The following is a 16,987-nucleotide window of genomic DNA, read 5'->3' as shown; positions in this document are numbered from 1 at the left end:
GACAATCTTTTACCTGGCCTAGGCCTTCCCTGTACAAACTGAGAAATTTTGGTTTCTGGTAACAGTGGCAAAGCACTACATGGAGTGCTCTGTGTATCTATGTTGCTTATGTTATGCTAGCTTTAATAATAGTCAGTAAAAGAGCCATCCCAACAGTTTACTCTAGTTTAATTACACACTGTACCATTGTATCTTAATTAGAACTAAGACCAGTATTTCTTCACAGTAGGACACTGATAACTAGGAGGTTGAGTTTTCAGTACTGAACAGTGATCATACAGCAGATGAGTACTGCGCAAGAGAACAAACACAGCAGCATTTGCTATCTAGGCAAACGAGCTAAACACTTAGTTGTCATAGTTACTGTAAAGGCAAGGCCATGGGTGGTTTCATGGAGGTCTTTGCAATTCATAGCATAGTTACTTCAGAAGAGACATTGAAATTTGAATTACTGACTTACTTAACCGGCAACTATCCATTTAGGTTAGGCAAAGGCACGGTAACATGTTGCGTAGGATGTTGTATTGAATTTTTTAGTAACTGTGGGATTTACTGTAACTCATGAAAACTCCAGTTTTTCTATGTTATAAAACACCATTAAAAGTAATTGCACCCGTTAGTAATTAGAATGCACTGTAAAATTGTGAAAACAAAGAACTATGATTGCACTTCCAATAAAGTGTCTCTTAAATACAGCACCGCTGTTGCTAATCAACTGTATTTTAATATTAAAATAAACTGTTTTAACAGCAGCATTAGCTTTAGTTTACTTAAGCTACAGGCTACATTTATTTAAATGCAGTCTCCATGGCAACAAAAGCCCATTAACTTCTGGAACATCATTGCTACCGAGTGGCACCTTTCACTCCCGACAAGGCCGACACTGCCCTGGAGCACACTAGGATGCTGCACACCTCAACGCCTCGGTAGTCAGCGCACAAGTCAGTTTGGCACAAGTGGACTGTGAATAGACATGAGAAGGAACCTTTGATTCATGTGAAAGACAGACCATCGCACTGTGGCGGACGGGCAAGGCGCAGTACGGACACCACAGCTCACACTGCTGGGACAAGGAGGGGGAGGAGGCTCCTGAAGAGAGTACACAGACACTGAGGACACACGCTGTCAGACCTGTCCAGCCCAGCTTCCAAGATGAGGACAACTCTTCACTGTTTGAAAAAGGGGAAAGCCATCTAAGGATTAAGGAGTAAGCCTTTGATAGAAATGGTCAACTTAAACACTGCCAACTCCAGGCTAGACAGAGCACTGCACTCTCTCAGAACGTGAGTGTCAACCGTTTCTTCCACTGTCTTCTCCTGCTCTTGTCACTAGAAAAGGGATAAACTCAAAAGACATTCCCTGTAAGGTTAAAGTCGACACTGAAGCCATCATCTGAGCGAACTCCTTTGCATTCAATCCTAACATCAGTGGTTTACACTGAGTTCAAATTGAGTGGATACAGTGTGTATAAAGCATACTCCACCTAACACACCCCTGTACTCGAGTCACCTGGAGAGCAAACGTGCAGGTCACACTAAATGGACTTGCTCGAGCCAGTCACTTGAGGTTTGAGGGGTTTGACTGGCAGCCTCTGACCCGTCCCCTCTGCTGACTGCCTCATTACTACGGTCACCAGCTTGAGACAACTCTTCCCTGGCCAGAATACTCTCTTCCAGAGGGTTTTCCTCCACCTGGGTTCTTTCACCTTCATGGACACCAGCATCTTTGGACATTGAGTCTTCTGGCGGCATGATTCCCACGTCCCTCACACCTTCCGACTCAGCTCCGACACAGGGACACTGAGGCTCTGCACTCATCTCTGTGGCTGCTGCTGCTGGAGGAATCAGGGCGATACTCTGAGGGTTCATGTCATGAAACCAAGCCATAATATTGCCAAGAAGATTGTCATTGGCACTGGGGTCTTGGCCAGCTGAGTCAAGGTCACTGGAAGAAGGACAGAAATCACTTCTCGTCTCACTAAGAGGTCGTGAACTCAAAGTGTCAGTTGAAAATGGGTCACTGTCTGCTCCTAGTCTCATGAGGCTGTCACCAAATTCCAGTAGCTCAGAGCTGCTCAGTGCAGCCCGAGGACTATCTGTGCTCCTGGGCACAGAGTCCAGCCGGGAAGGTAAAGAAGTGCCTATGGCTCCTAGGGATGCTTCATTATTAAGGAAGTCTCTGGTCTCTTCATCGATGGCCAGCCCAGACTCTTGCAGTGACAGCTGAATGGCAAGAAGTATATTGGGGTCGTCTTCATCCAAGGAACTCAGAGCCTGAGGCAATGAAAAATGAAATCCTGTTAAAATAAAATGGGACTGAGGGAATCATTATTGAACCCAATCACACTTACCAGTTTCCTTTTTCAGATACTTAATACGTCTAATTCTACAAGTTACTTTACATTTTGAAATCTTACCATTTTTTCCTTGCCTTTCTAAAGGGGAAAATATACCTAACATAAACCTGAAATACAAGAACCCCTTTTGTACCCTATCATTAAAACAAAACTGTCACAGGAGGAAGAAAAAGGAAACCAGTAAAAGTAAACCCCCAAAACCACCGAGCAGAGAAGGAGCAAAAGCATGGCACCAGGCTGCCAGCAAGGCTACCTGAAGAGAGTCCTGGTTTGCGGAGCGGCTGGCAGGGCTGTAGTCTCGAAGGGAGGAGCTGTGCAGCACACTCATGGATGCAGAGCTTACCACGGATGCGCCAGGCCTGCGGCTGCTGCCACCTTCTGGTATATCGGCTTGAAAGCAATTGGCCCCACAGACAGTTTAGTTCAGCACTAGTGAAAACTCAGGTTCACATTCATATCCCTTCATTTTTCATTCACATTCCTGCATTTTTCAGCAGGTTTGCTTGGTTGAAAGCAGTAACAGACATCCATATGATCACCTCAAATCTGAGCTTTTTTTAGGCTCTCACTTGTAGTCTCTATGACTTTCATTAATGCAGGTTCTACTGTCTATTCCTTTCTCCTAAGTCACAATGAATTTCAGTATTTTTGTCTTCAGATTTCGTAATTAAAGAATTCTGGAATTACATAGCCTCAAGAACCAATCTGTGGTCCAACTGATCCTCATAGTACAGTCTAGGCATGTTTAATGAAAAATTTAACATTCAAAAAGTCAAAAATTAAAATAGTCCTGTTTTTAAGAATGCTTCTGGGAAAGCTAAGGCCCCAATCCCTTGGGACACTTGATTCTTTTATTCGTTGTTTTCTCATCTGGTAGGATGCCTCTGAGCTTGTTTAAGAGTCCAGTTAAATGCAGAAAGAACATTTGAAGCATGTCATAATGGTATCAAGAGCTTCCACTTTCTGAGCGAGCACTCACAGTGCTCTACCAGCATGGCCTAATTGCACGCTCACTTTAGAATATGTAACTGAAGACAGAGATGGTCAGTGCCTTGATTAAAGTCACAGAAGAGATGGGTGCGATAAACCTAGGATGTTCCTACTTCAGTCCTCAACTCTACGGTTTTCTTTATCCTGTGACAACAGAGGCATCTCTATGTCTCTAGTGAACCCAAATTACAAACTCACAAACACTGACAACAGCCATTTTTAAAAGTAAACTCAGAAGACGAACTGATACCCAGCACCCCAGGAACTCACCGAAAGTGCTTTCGCTTGGCTCGTCGGGGTCTGTAGGGTTACTGAGCAGGCTGTGCACATCTCCTCGACGGCGCTGCTGTCTGTGCCTCCTCCGATACTGAAATTCAGCATATTCCTGCATAAACCAAAGGTTATAAAATACAGGAGAGCATGCAAATTGTAAAAATGCCAATAAAACAAAAAACACACTTTCTTCCAGGAGAAAAAAAATGTGTGATTTTATACACATACTATAAAATCACTTGCTATAGCAAAGGAAACTTAAGTTTAGCCAAGCCGAGGAAACAAAAAAAGGCAGAAAGCGAAATGCAAAATTTCTGACAGTCACAGGTGCTTCTACTGGGAATACTTGCAAGCTCTGGAGCTATGTAGCTGTTACTCCAAGGGTCCTGTTATCTAAAATTACAACTGATGTCACAATCATCTTCTAACGGTGTTAGGCTCTCGGGGGTCTAGTTTTTAAGTGACTGTGATATATGCAAGAAGTAGGAGGGGGAGAGCAACAGAAACAACAGCGGTAAACCCAGTTGATAGACAGACTGTTAAGTACTTGCCAGACAACTGTGCTGTCTCTGTGACTACTACATATCAACTCACCAGTCAAACGTCTAGCTTTTGCAACATAGGAGCATTGACCACTTAGCATTTAGAAGAAGACAGACTAAAAAGATGTCCATACGTTTGTTCTACATTTGTGGTAATAGTTTACAGTAGGTTTGTTACTACCAAAGGCTATGAACTAAGAGTATCTGCTACAGATTTCAGAGACAGGGAAAAAGAAAGTCAAAGAGAAGCCAGAATATATGGCAGCAGACTTTTGAGAATCATTGTTGAATCTCCCAAGATAAACATGAAGATCCTCAGGCTTATGATTATCTCTGTTACTTTAGAGTATTCAATGTGCTTATGGTTAAAGTATTAGGAGTAAGACAAACCAGGTTAGATATTATAAAACTTTCGTACTTTACTGATCTGGTTAAAGCAATCAATCAATATATCTTATCTCTATCTACCTATCTACCTATCTATCTGTCTGTCTGTCTGTCTGTCCGTCCATCCATCCTAACATAACCTATCTGTGTGGCTGGAAATTGAATCCAGGGCCCTGGACATGCTAAACAAACTATCATTGAGTTCAGCCCTAGCCCATTCTTAAATTTATTTAAATCTCATCCATGTAACTTTAGATTGAAGTCAATGAGTGAAGAAGCATGAAGGATCATATAGATCCTTTAACATTTCTTACTGAGCTGGGGCATCATTTCCTCTTTCCTTGGGGACACATGCTCTCAGACTGGATGACTTACTGTCATGTCAACTTGGCTCAAAGGATTAGTGCAGACACCACATTTCTCAGACAAAGGTGGTGAGGCAGTTTGACCTCAACTAAAGGCTCCAATGTAAGAAAGACGTGCCTAACTTCTAGAAGACCCAATGCAGTGCGAAGTTATTCTGAGTAACATAAACACATATTTGAAAATTGAGAAATAAAAAAACAAAACAATTGCAAAACAAACTTGTTCTATTTCTAATTATTCTCATAGAAAACCCTGAGTGGTATTCTGACAGGAGGCAACAAGTTCAAAATATTTTTATAAAAAACCTGTCTGAAAATTGCCAAGGAATCCTCAGATTTTTCAAGTGAGCCCAGAAAAAAACAAATGTTTTTCAAGTGAGCCCAGAAAAAAACAGGATGTTCCAAATGGTGTGAGAGTACTAAGGTCAAGAGAAGACAAAAAACCCAAACCAAATCAAACCAAACCCATGAGATCCATAGGTGAAAATGGTGGGAGGAGCTTTCTGTTTGAAGATGATGCTCTTTGCATTTGGCCCACTGCTTTTAAAGTGATGTGAAACACGTTTATGCCTGCCACAGATGCAGCCAATCAGTTCAAAGAGACCATGGCAAAATTAACATCAGTGAAAAAAATGTAAACTCAAAATCTTAAAATCTTTGGAATTTGGTAATATGTCATTTCCTATAATGTATACTAAGGCAAAGAACTAATTTCAAAATATTTACTGCTGTTTCTTGAGCTAATTAAACATACAAAATCTCTAAGTTTCAATTTGTGCTATTTCTTTTTTTTTTTTTTTGAAGCCAAGATCTTCGGCTTGTTGACTGCACTTTTTTTTTTAAAAGATTTATTTATTTATTATGTATACAGCATGTATGCCTGCAGGCCAGAAGAGGGCACCAGATCTCATTACAGGTGGTTGTGAGCCACCATGTGGTTGCTGGGAATTGAACTCAGGACCTCTGGAAGAGCAGCCAGTGCTCTTAACCTCTGAGCCATCTCTCCAGCCCAGTGCTATTTCTTTAGATAAGTATTTTGTTATACTCAACACTTTAAAAAAATTATTTTTGTCAACTATTTATTTTGAGACAAGAGCCCTACTAGGTAGTTGGTCCTGAGCTTGCTATGTAGACCAGGCTGGTCTCAAATTTACAGTGATCCCCCTGCCTCTGCTTTCCTAGTGCATGTTACTATGCTAGACATAAGAAAGAAATATAAAGATTTCAAGACTCCTAAAGTCACTGTCAGAGTCAGAAACTGCAAGATGATATATACTGATTTATATATTTATAAATATGATATATAATGATATATAAATGACTGTCAACTAAGAAAGGTTTTATTTTTGCTGAGTTATGCTAAAGATCTAATGAATAAAGCTTATTATTTTTAAGGTGGAAAAGTTCTATATCCCCCAAATTGTAATGATATGACACCAAAACAGCAGTCCCACGATCAGGTAAATTCAAGAGTAATTTGTTTTACAAAGAATTAATTTATAATAAATATACTGTTATTTATTACATATTCCATTTTACAGCTTAAGTGTATTTAACATCGTTGTATGTGCTCAAAGCACGAACTCATGTCACTATTTCCTTGCATCTATCTAAATAAAAAAGCTTCCAGGTGGCTGCAAATGTCCTTAGCAGCAGAGATGAGAGCATCTGGTTTACACAAGCCACGGTCATTTCTGGATAGTAATCACTTTCATGGTCTTTCAGCTTCAAAAAACTAATGGACAACTAAGATCAGCAAAAGTTTCACCATTTGTCCTCCTCTTTGCAAGAATTAAATTCAAGGACTATCAAATGACATATGATTTTATAAAGCGCAAAGGCAACAGAAGTTGAAAGAATTGTTAAAACTATTTTAGAATCAGATACAGGGGTGGCAGTGCCAACTTAAATAAGAGAAAACAGCTACCTGACCGAGATTTTTACTAGGTCTTACTGTTCGTTATTCAGAGTATCAACTGTTCTACAATTTCCATGTTTTAAAATGGTCCATCAAGCCAGGTGTGGTGGGGCACATCTTTAATCCCAGCACTCAGGAGGCACAGGTAGGTGGATCTCTGAGTTTATAGGCCAGCCTGGTCTACCGAGCAAGTTCCAGGATAGCCAGGGCTACAGAGACACCCCCCCCCCCCCCCCACCAAAAAGAGAAAGAAAGGTTTATCACTAAGAAACGAAGCAGTCTGGAGTCTCAAAGGCAGCTGAAGCAGAAAACATCTCTCTGCACAGACCTTACTCCTCCGAGGCTTCTGCCTTGGCAAATGATGACAAATGATTTGTCTCAGGCTGCAGCAGTGACCTCAACAAACTGTTCATTTAGCTTTTCCATATCTTTAGACTAAAAAAACCATCACAACTACACATTTCTTCTGTTCTTGTTTTGTTTTGTTTTTTTTTGAGACAGGGTTTCCTCTGTGTATCCCTGCCTGTTATGGAACTTGCTCTGTAGCCCAGGCTGGCCTCAAACACACAGAGATCTGCCTGCCTCTGCCTCATGCGTGCTGGGATTAAAGGTGTGCGTCACCACCACCCAGCCACAACTATACATTTCTAATAAATAATATTTACATCTCTATTAACAACCTAGAAGATGTTCCAAATATTTTTGCTGTCAATTTGACTAAATTACTACATCCTATTCAGTAATTAATAGCAGAGAAAGGGGATGTACTGTTATCGACTCCAGTATGAGAAAAGAGCTGAGAGCAAGCCCTGCCAAGGCATTCCTGCTACAAAGACAGAGAAAGCATTATTGATCTCAGAGGATTCAGAACGGATGAGGATGCAAACGCATGCAGGGTTGCATGAGGAAAACCATGAAGATAACCCAAAACTCCAGAAAGACAATTACCTCAGGTGATGCAAATCCTAAATATTCCCAATCCCATGTTCCACCGGCAAAGCTACAAAGAAATCAGACACACTGTTTGATTCATTATTAGTACTGCAAGTATACAACCAGACCCTTACCCTTTGAATATTACCTTTTTTTTTTTTATAAAAATATGCTTCATTTTTATTTCTGTAACAGTTTTGACCTTAAAGCAATGTATTTTTTGTTTTTCTAAACTATGATTTTATTATGAACACTTAATGAAATGATCCCTATACGTAGAGATGGGAGACACAGCTTTTGAGTCTTAACCCTGAAATCAGTTTAATCTTCTACAAATAGCTGAAGTTCCTGAGTTACTTACTGCAGTTTTGGAAGGAAAAAGGCTTAGGAATAAGTAGGCCCATTGAAAAATACAGAGGAGGATGTTGAAAATGACCTGTGCCCTGTTCACTTTGTGGTTGCTCCCTTTCTCTAGTCATGGGTTTAAGATATGTGTGTCACTATGAGTGATTATTGGAGAACATTGTGTTCTCTGAAGCTGAGCAGCAATAGATCTTCACTTCTTTCTGGAAAGCAGAGCTCAAATTTTGATAAATGTTACTAGAACACTATGTAAGAATGAAGAGATGAAGAGAGGGTGAGAAACTGAATATCCAACTTGGAGTTTTTTCAGCTGATACCTTAAAACCTTAGAGATGGATGAATATTACCTTTTAAATGCTTATCTGCTTATAACTTGCCAAACCAACGCAGATCCAACTATTTAAATATAATTACTTCCATTATTTTCTCAAATCCTAAGTTGCTTTATACTTGTGCAAAATGATGGAGAAAATAAAAATAACCATGTTATGTAAAGGTATTCTGACTACTTTCATTTTCATTCCATAAGTATAAAAGATACTTACCCATAAAAATGAGGACAAATGACTTTCTAGTACTATAATTATAAGAAAAATGCTTCAATTTATTGTGGCAGAAGCAGTAGAAGTATGATGGGAAAAAAAAAAAAAAAAAACCAAACCAACTTCTCTTTAAGGGATGAATTCAAAAGAATTTATGGTATTTTTATCAGCTATCCATATCGTAGATATAAGGAACCCCCAAAACTATGAATGCTAGCTTGATTAACAAAAAGTCCTGGCACTAGGAGCTCAAGCCGGCAAGGTTTCTACAGTGTACAAGTTGTACCTGCGCCTGGGAGCATCTGGTGAGTCTGCAGGAGCAACTCCACGAGCCACAGACGCCAGGAACTCTTGCCTTTTCTGCTGCACAAGGCATGCTGCTCTGATGATCTTGTGGCGGGGGGTACGGAGATAAGGCCTATTGACTTTTTGGGCAAGGTCTTCAGTGACCATTTCTAGGTCTGTCTATAGAAAGAAGGCGAAACAAGAGGTACAGCTGAATGGCTTAGTAAGCAGATTCAAAGCATATCTGGTTTCTCAGTCAAGTCAAATTCTTTTGAAGTCAGAAATTAAATTTTGAAACAATTTTCCATTTAACATGCTTTCTATTTTGTATGTTTTTCAGGTTATGAAAGGATATTTTAAGTTATCATAAATGCAAGAGATAGCATCCATTTGATAGGCACTTGGTGCAAATCCCCAGGTAGTGGGGTAAGTCACCATATAGAAGGAATGTACAGTACAGTCAGGGCACTGATACAAGAGTGCACAGCCACTGTGATGCAAATGATGTATGATGCTGAAGGAATCTAAGGCAAGGCAAGACTACCGTGGCCTTGAAAGAAATGTAGGAAAGAAATGAAGGATATAAATCAGCGAAGGGCAGCTTAAAAGGACAGAATGAAAATCACCAGAAATGGTGGTGGCCTCCAACTAGGAGGAGGATGTAGTGAGTTTGGTGAGGTGTAGTGACCGGCTTAGGAGTTTTTGTTTTAAATACGTAACTTCCTGAGTTGTACTTCTGAAATGAAATGGCAAAGATTAACTTTCTATTCAAGTATGCAATGCAGTTTGTTTCCTCTCTAAAGATAAAACCTCTATTTTTATATAAGAAATAGGCCCCACTCTACCTTGAACAGTTTGAAATAAACTCATGCTGTAGAAATGTTACACAGCTCAGAACTCACTCGAACTCACACTGATGAATTTAAACACAAAGAAAATTTAGTTCATTAAGGTAATCTCCCCTTTGTTTAAAGCCATTTAAACATAAAAACAAAACTGTTTTACTCCTCACACTTATAGTCCAAACAATTTAAAATGGCATCTTACTTGCATGAGTTCAAAAATTTCTTTCTTTGTGCTTTTAGGTTCTAAGAAGAATCCGTATGGGTAAGAACACTTGAGGATGCGTCGGGTCTTCAGGAGAACATGTACCGCATCTTCAATGAACGTGGTGTCTGGACAGCCTCCTTCAGCTGCAAAGTGATTGGATACAGTGATGCTTCTGCAGATACGGAGCCTGACTAGACTACGAATCCAGACACACACTCCGCGTGGAAGGCACAGGCCCCTGCAGCCCAGAGGCCGTGAATACACACATTTTCCTGGACTCTGTTCTCCCAATATGACCAGGAGACAGTACAGCTCTGGGTCCACTCAAAGGTGCATGCTTTATAAAAATGGTCAGATTATCCCTGACAGGAACTTTGCTGCTGAAGAATCTGTACAAATGCCTTTGTTAAGTTGCTTGCTTAAAAAAAAAAACAAAAAACAAAAAACAAAAAACAAAAACTATAATTATTCCTCTTCAAAAGCAATACTGTAAGGAAAAAGGTAAATGTTGAGGAACTGGCTAACTAAAAGCCATCAGGGAGTAAAAAAGAAGGGATGAAGAGTAAAGAGGAGGAGAGAAGAAATTGTCTTCATAGGATAACACCAAGCTATCATCACAACATTCCATTTTTAAACTATAAATAAAAAGAAATTAAGCTGTGGAATCTCAATTGAAGTATTGCTGAAAATCAAATTCAGCATACCATCAGGAACATACTACATATTCATGTACAAACTAATATGGAACACTCAAATATATCTGCATACATTTTGTGGAGTATTTGTTTAACTAGCAAGATGTGTTACATTTGTTTGTGCTGCATTTGTTTAATGATGTAAAGATGTGTTGCTTTGCCTGCCTAAGGCACCTGATTGGTCTAATAAAAAGCTGAATGGCCAATAGCTAGGCAGCAGAGGGATGGGTGGGGCTGGTGGGCAGAGAGAATAAGTAGGAGGAATTCTTGAGGAATCTAGGCTTGACAGAAAAAAAGGAGAGAACGAGGGAGAAAGAAAGGGAGAGATGCAGGTGACCAGCCAGCCAGGTAGCCGACAGCCAGATAGACACCAAGTAGGACATACAGAAAAAAAGAAAGGTAAAAAGCCCCGAGGCAAGATGTAGACAGACAGGTTAATTTAAATTTTAAGAGTTAATAGGACAAGCATAAGATAAGGCCAAGCATTCATAGTTAATAAGTCTCTGTGTCATGACTTGGGAGCTGGTTGGTGGCCAAGAGAAAGCCTGTGACACGTACACCATGTCTCCAGGTAGTATCTGTACCAATATAAAAAGCAAAGGGCAGTGAACACCACTTGCCCTTCCCTATAATACACACAAAATGTCTAAGAAGCAGACTGTTTCACTTTCCAATTGTTACAGCTTTTCATTTTCAGCTTTACCATGCTGTCTGGAATCTCTAATATGAATAAAAGCAATAGTTTGCACTTACTGTTTACTGTGTGTCAGACACGGTTCTAAACATGGGGAATACGCATCCGTGAGACTTTTTTCCTCCAGCCTCATGTGCACATTTCTAGAGTTTGTTTTAGTACAGTAGAGTCATATAACTTCTCAAGTTTACAGACTAATAATTAACAAGGATACCATGCCAGTAGTGACACTTGCCTCCACTCTAATTTATTTAACTTTTTTACGGTCTTATTAGAAAACTATTTCACAAAAGAGTATGGGTGCAAATTACTTTATGAACTGAGACAAATGTAAGAGATCATAGTTTTATGTTTGAAATGTGCTTTTCATATATAAACTATGAGTTCCTCAAAAATAAGCATACTAGAACTCTGTGTAGTCAGTGTGGATACTGTGTCCTAATGATGAGCAACACTCCATCCATATTTAGGAATTATTTTCCCTCTAACCTTCAGTTTGGAACTCACAAGTTAGGCCCCCTCAAGGCTTTGCTTCTTGGGCTCAACTCTCCCCAAGGTCTATTTGATGTATGAAGCAGCTCTGGATACTTAGTTATGTGACAACTGGCCAACATGTATACCTTGCTCCTCTTGGAAGACCTTGAGGACCCATTCACTTTTCCCAACACTAGAGCACAGTGGTGGCACAGAGGATGCAGAACTGTGGTATGGTTGTGGTTTTTGTCTGGTAACAGCAAAGGCTGCATTAGGAAGAACCTGGTGGATACTAATCACATACTAGCATGCTCTCAGGGCTCTGGAGAACTTAGGACAGTGCCAGAAGCAGCTCATGGATCTACTGTCCTCCTTTAGGGGCCTGCCCATCTACCATTACCACTGAATTGACTTAGGAACTCCCCCACCCCAACACACATACAATATAGGACTTACTTTCTTTGAGAGCTCTACTCAATTGTTCCATCTTTTCTTTGGCTGTTTTAAGAAGGCGTTGTTCTAACTAAAGGAACAGAAATAAATATTTTAAATAATGTTTATTTAGTTATTTAAAAGGCAGGGTCTCACTGTGTAGCACTTGCTGTTCTGGAACTCTGCTCTGTAGACCAGGCTGACCTTGCACTCACAGAGACCTCCCCCACCGCCTCTGCCCAGTGCTGGGATTAAAGGTGTGCGCCACCACACCCAGCCTCTTTACTCTTAACAGAGTGTTTTAGCTCATTTGTAATGATTTGGGACATACCTGATAACTATGCTCATGGTTTTTATATCTTGTATAATAGTGCATAAATCTGTCAAGTTCCTGAAACCGTTTATGTTTCTTCTCAGCCTGGGAAACAAAAGTACACAAATGACTTATTAAAACTGGTTTTAGAGGGATGAACGTCTGATTAGTAAAGGGTAGCAATGCATGCAATGTGTTTACTATTTTGTTGCTAGAATATAATGACGTATACATCTTACAGGAGCCTGTTTGTATTCTCGGTGATAAGACAATGGGCACTTAACTCTCCATCTGCAGTATGTGACTGTATGGTTCACTGCTATTAGGTAGATTTGCATCCCTTCAAAATTCACATTGAAGCCCTATCCCAAAATGTACCTGCATGTGGTAACAGGACCTATGAGGAGGTAATGGGTTAAGAGAGGCCACTGGAGCTCTATGGTTTTTTTTTTCCTCCCTCGAGACAGGGTTTCTCTGTGTAGCTTTGTGCCTTTTCCTGGAACTCACTTGGTAGCCCAGGCTGGCCTTGAACTCACAGAGATCCGCCTGACTCTGGCTCCCGAGTGCTGGGATTAAAGGCGTGCGCCACCACCGCCTGGCCTGGAGCTCTCTCTATCTTAATGCAAATGTTTCCTAGGGACACGATAGATCTCTTGCTCTATTTCCCAGCCATCATGATAGAGACCAGAAAGTGGGGGCCTGCTGGCAGGTCAAGATGAGCACCCTTACCAAGAACCAGTCAGGTGGGGCTTTGTTCTCAGACTTCACAGTCACTACAGTGGAGAAAGACAAGCTTCTGTTGTTTAAGCTGTCTAGACTAGGACACTGGAGAGATGGCTCAGTGGTTAAGAGCACTGGCTGCTCTCTCAAAGGACCTGGGTTTAATTCCTAGTAGTCACATGGTGGCTCACAAACATCTGTAACTCTAGCTCCAGGGGATCCAACACCCTGACTGTGGACACAATGTATGTACATGGTGCACAGACATACATGCAGGCAAAACATCCATGTACATAAAATAAACAATGAAAAAAAAAAACCCATCTAGGCTATATAAGACAAGCAAAACAAGACAACTGTAGGGGCTGGAGAGATGGTTCTGTAATTAAGAGCAATGCCTGCTTTTCCAGAGGATCCAGGTTCAGTTCCCAGCACCCACATGGCAGTTTACAACTGTAACTCCAATCCTAGGTGATCCAACACTGTCTTCTGGTCTCTGTGAGCACCAGACAGGCATGCAAACTGTACAGGCATATATCCATGTAAAACACTCACATACATAAAATAAATTAATTAAAAAAAGAAACATTCCCTCCTTGGGCCTGATTGGAAAAAAAAAAAGACATGTACACTATAACATAATACTGTATTGCTGATATTATGTTAAAATGGGCTTTAAATCATTACAAAGGCAGGCCAGAATTGGATTTTTCATATTTTCATCAAAAAAGGGAAAATATTAAAGGAAAAAGGTTCCTAGTTGACAGTGTTTTGGTTCAAAGGGCACTCTAAAGTGTATTCAATGTAATGCCTCATCTCAGTGAAGACAGGAAAGAAGACATGCCAATCCCTCCAACAGTAGCTTAGACAGGACGTGCTCAGTGTTACCTCCACAGTCATTTCCTTGGATTGCTCCTCTACGTGCTGAATAACTTCATAGCGAGTACATCTGTAATAACCACCAGTGGAAGAACTGTGTTTCTTCCACTCTTCTAGGCAGATCCAACAAAAGTCATACTTGCACTGTAAAAGAAAACACACATGCAAGTATCTCCATATATAATTAAAAAATCACTCATTAAGTAGATCGTAATTAGAAGATAACGACAAAAGTATAATATGAAAGTTCATCTTCTTATGCTTATGGGCTCTGTGTCAAGACTGTTCTGACTCCACAGTCTTCAGATACTTTTATCAGGGCTTCTAGTACTGGTTTGCTTACCGTTTAAACATTTAAATCTTGGGTGTATCTTCTCCAGTACGAACTCAACTTTAGAGCTGTCTAGTTATCGCAATACCGTGTTCTAAGTACTTCATGTTTCTCCACTGGTTATTTATTGCCATCACTACACATTAAATTCCTATGTATGCATCTGTTTCCTAGGCTTGCTTTCTATTCTGTTTCATACTCTGTATTCACATGCCAGTACCACAGTGGTTCAACTACTGAGGCTGCACAATGTATTCTCTTATAAGGCTACTTCCCCCTGCTGTTGTTTTTCAAAGTTTTCCTAATTAAGTTTGCTCTCATCTGCCATATGAACATCTGAATTTTAGTTTACACAGATGCAAAAGAACAAGCTGCTGGTGTTTTTGTTTGCTTCTTTTTATGTAAGAGGTTGTATTTCTATTTGTTTGCCATTCTTTGTTTTAAATACTTAAAGAGGATTTAAAACAGTTTCAACAAAGCCTTGAATATTTATTAAGCTCATTTCTAGATTAAAAAGGTCTATACATTCCATCCGGATGTTGCCAGGAGATATGGAGATGATTATTTTCTGCAAATTAATTTTGTATTTTGCTACTAAGCTGAATTTTTGTTGCTGGTAGTAGTTCTTCAGTTGATCCTTGTAAAATTTCTAGTATGTAATCATGCCATCTGTAAATGTGGTAGCTTTGTTTTGTTTTTGAGACAGGGTCTTGCTACACAGCTCAGGCTAGCCTTGCATTCATGACCCTTCTGCCTCAGCATGTGAATGCTTGGACTACAGGATGTGCCACCACACACAGCTTTAAAGTACAGTCACTTTATTACTGTATTTCTAGGTTTTATAGTCTTATTTCTTGTTCCTGATTGCTGCAAGTCTCTGTATTAAATACTGTGGTTCTCTATTCTCTCTTCCCCTTTTATTGCGTATTTGAAATCCTTCAACTCCCTGCTTTATTATGTTAGCTTAGTGGTTTACTTTTGAAGTAGCTGTTCTTCAAAAACTACCTTTTGGATTTCTTGCCACACTGGTCATTACTTTAAAAATTACTTTCTGTCTTAAAAACTTCCTACTGGTGTTTCTTAATTTACTTTTTAAAAAATCTGAACCACATCCTCAATTTATTGTTTATTTTACATTATTTTAAATGAGCAAGACTGTACATATTTCTGCATGGTTTTAGCTTTAACATTCAGGCTCTGATAATGTGGTATTATCATTTCCCATAAATTCTTTAATTTCTTTGAGTTATTTGAAATATTAAAAATTTCCACGACATTTAACAACTCCATAATTAATTTCTAATTTATTCTCTATGATCAAGAATATTACTTGGTATAATTTTTTATTTTCTTTGATTATAATAATATTTAAAATTATTGATTATAATAGCCAACACTTAAAGACTATTACTGTTTTTCTTTGATGATCAATGGTCTATTGGGGAGGGTCATATTTTCAGGAAATAATCTGATTATACACATATGTCCTATCTACTGTAGTAATTATGATAGGTCTTTATCACTTCTATGTCTTCTCTTCTTTTGGTCTCCTTGTAGTCACGGAGAGTGACCTGAATTAAACTGCACTCATTTAGTACTTAACATGCACTTATTCAATAAAGTGTCGATTTGTTTCAAGGCTCTATGCAGATTCTTTTTATGGTTTACAAAACCAAACTTTGTGCCTGCTTTGATACAAATACCCTGGCGATGTGGTTTAATTTATTTCTCAAAATTAGTGACAAAATTTTCATAAATCAACCAGACATTATCAACTATGGTAGAAAATAGTACAGTATAGAACTTTATTAATACTTTTACATGTTAAGGTTATTTTATGTAAATATGTATACTTGTACACCAGAAGAGGGTATCAGATCCCATTATAGATGGCTGTGAGCCACCATGTGGTTGCTGGGAATTGAATTCAGGACGTTTATAAGAGCAGCCAGTGCTCTTAATCTCTGAGCCATCTCTCCAGCTCTTTTACATGTTAATACTTTTTATTTTTTGGGTTTTAAAATTAGTTTTCCATAGTGTCAGATTAAGTAATTTGAAAATTTAAGAATGAAAGATTCACATCCCGAGTGAGATAACCCAGCCCCAGAAAGACAAACATGATATGTACTCATTTATAAGTGGATATTAGCTGTTAAGTAAAGGATAATTACAGTACAATTCATAGATCCATGGAGGCTAGGTAACAAGGAGGGCTCTAGGGGGAGACACATGGATCTCCCTGGAAAAGGGAATAGAATAGATTTTGCTGTTAGACTAGGGGCAGGTGGGGATAAGAAGAGGAGGGATCAAGTGAGAGGAGAGGGATGGAGGGAGAGAGTATGAGGAGAGACTACCGGAACTGGGGTTCAATATGGAAACCTAGTGCAGTGAAATCTACGAGGGTGACTCTATCAGGGACTCCTAGTAACCAGGCAAGGCTTCCAG

General features: G+C 39.5%; 1 protein-coding gene across 4 annotated transcripts in view; it reads right to left on the bottom strand.

Annotated features, from left to right (window-relative positions):
- Ankib1 (ankyrin repeat and IBR domain containing 1) overlaps positions 1–16,987 on the bottom strand; it is a 112,771-nt gene continuing 95,784 nt past the window's right edge. For 3 of the 4 annotated variants that reach the window (XM_059257318.1, XM_059257319.1, XM_059257322.1), the window contains 9 exons: positions 14,221–14,355; positions 12,631–12,717; positions 12,324–12,390; positions 10,002–10,147; positions 8,956–9,134; positions 7,780–7,831; positions 3,617–3,731; positions 2,610–2,746; positions 1–2,273 (listed from right to left, as the gene is read on the bottom strand). In XM_059257318.1, the coding sequence (XP_059113301.1) occupies positions 1,530–2,273; positions 2,610–2,746; positions 3,617–3,731; positions 7,780–7,831; positions 8,956–9,134; positions 10,002–10,147; positions 12,324–12,390; positions 12,631–12,717; positions 14,221–14,355 (1,662 nt within the window). In that variant the 3' untranslated portion in view covers positions 1–1,529. The remainder of the gene's footprint in view (positions 2,274–2,609; positions 2,747–3,616; positions 3,732–7,779; positions 7,832–8,955; positions 9,135–10,001; positions 10,148–12,323; positions 12,391–12,630; positions 12,718–14,220; positions 14,356–16,987) is intronic. The other variant, XM_059257321.1, reaches the window with a different exon arrangement.

The sequence above is a fragment of the Peromyscus eremicus genome, chromosome 3 (genome assembly GCF_949786415.1).
Source record: "Peromyscus eremicus chromosome 3, PerEre_H2_v1, whole genome shotgun sequence".
In the NCBI taxonomy this organism is placed as follows: Eukaryota; Metazoa; Chordata; class Mammalia; order Rodentia; family Cricetidae; genus Peromyscus; species Peromyscus eremicus.
Note: the sequence above shows the minus strand (reverse complement) of the source record. Positions and strands in the feature narration are given on the sequence as shown.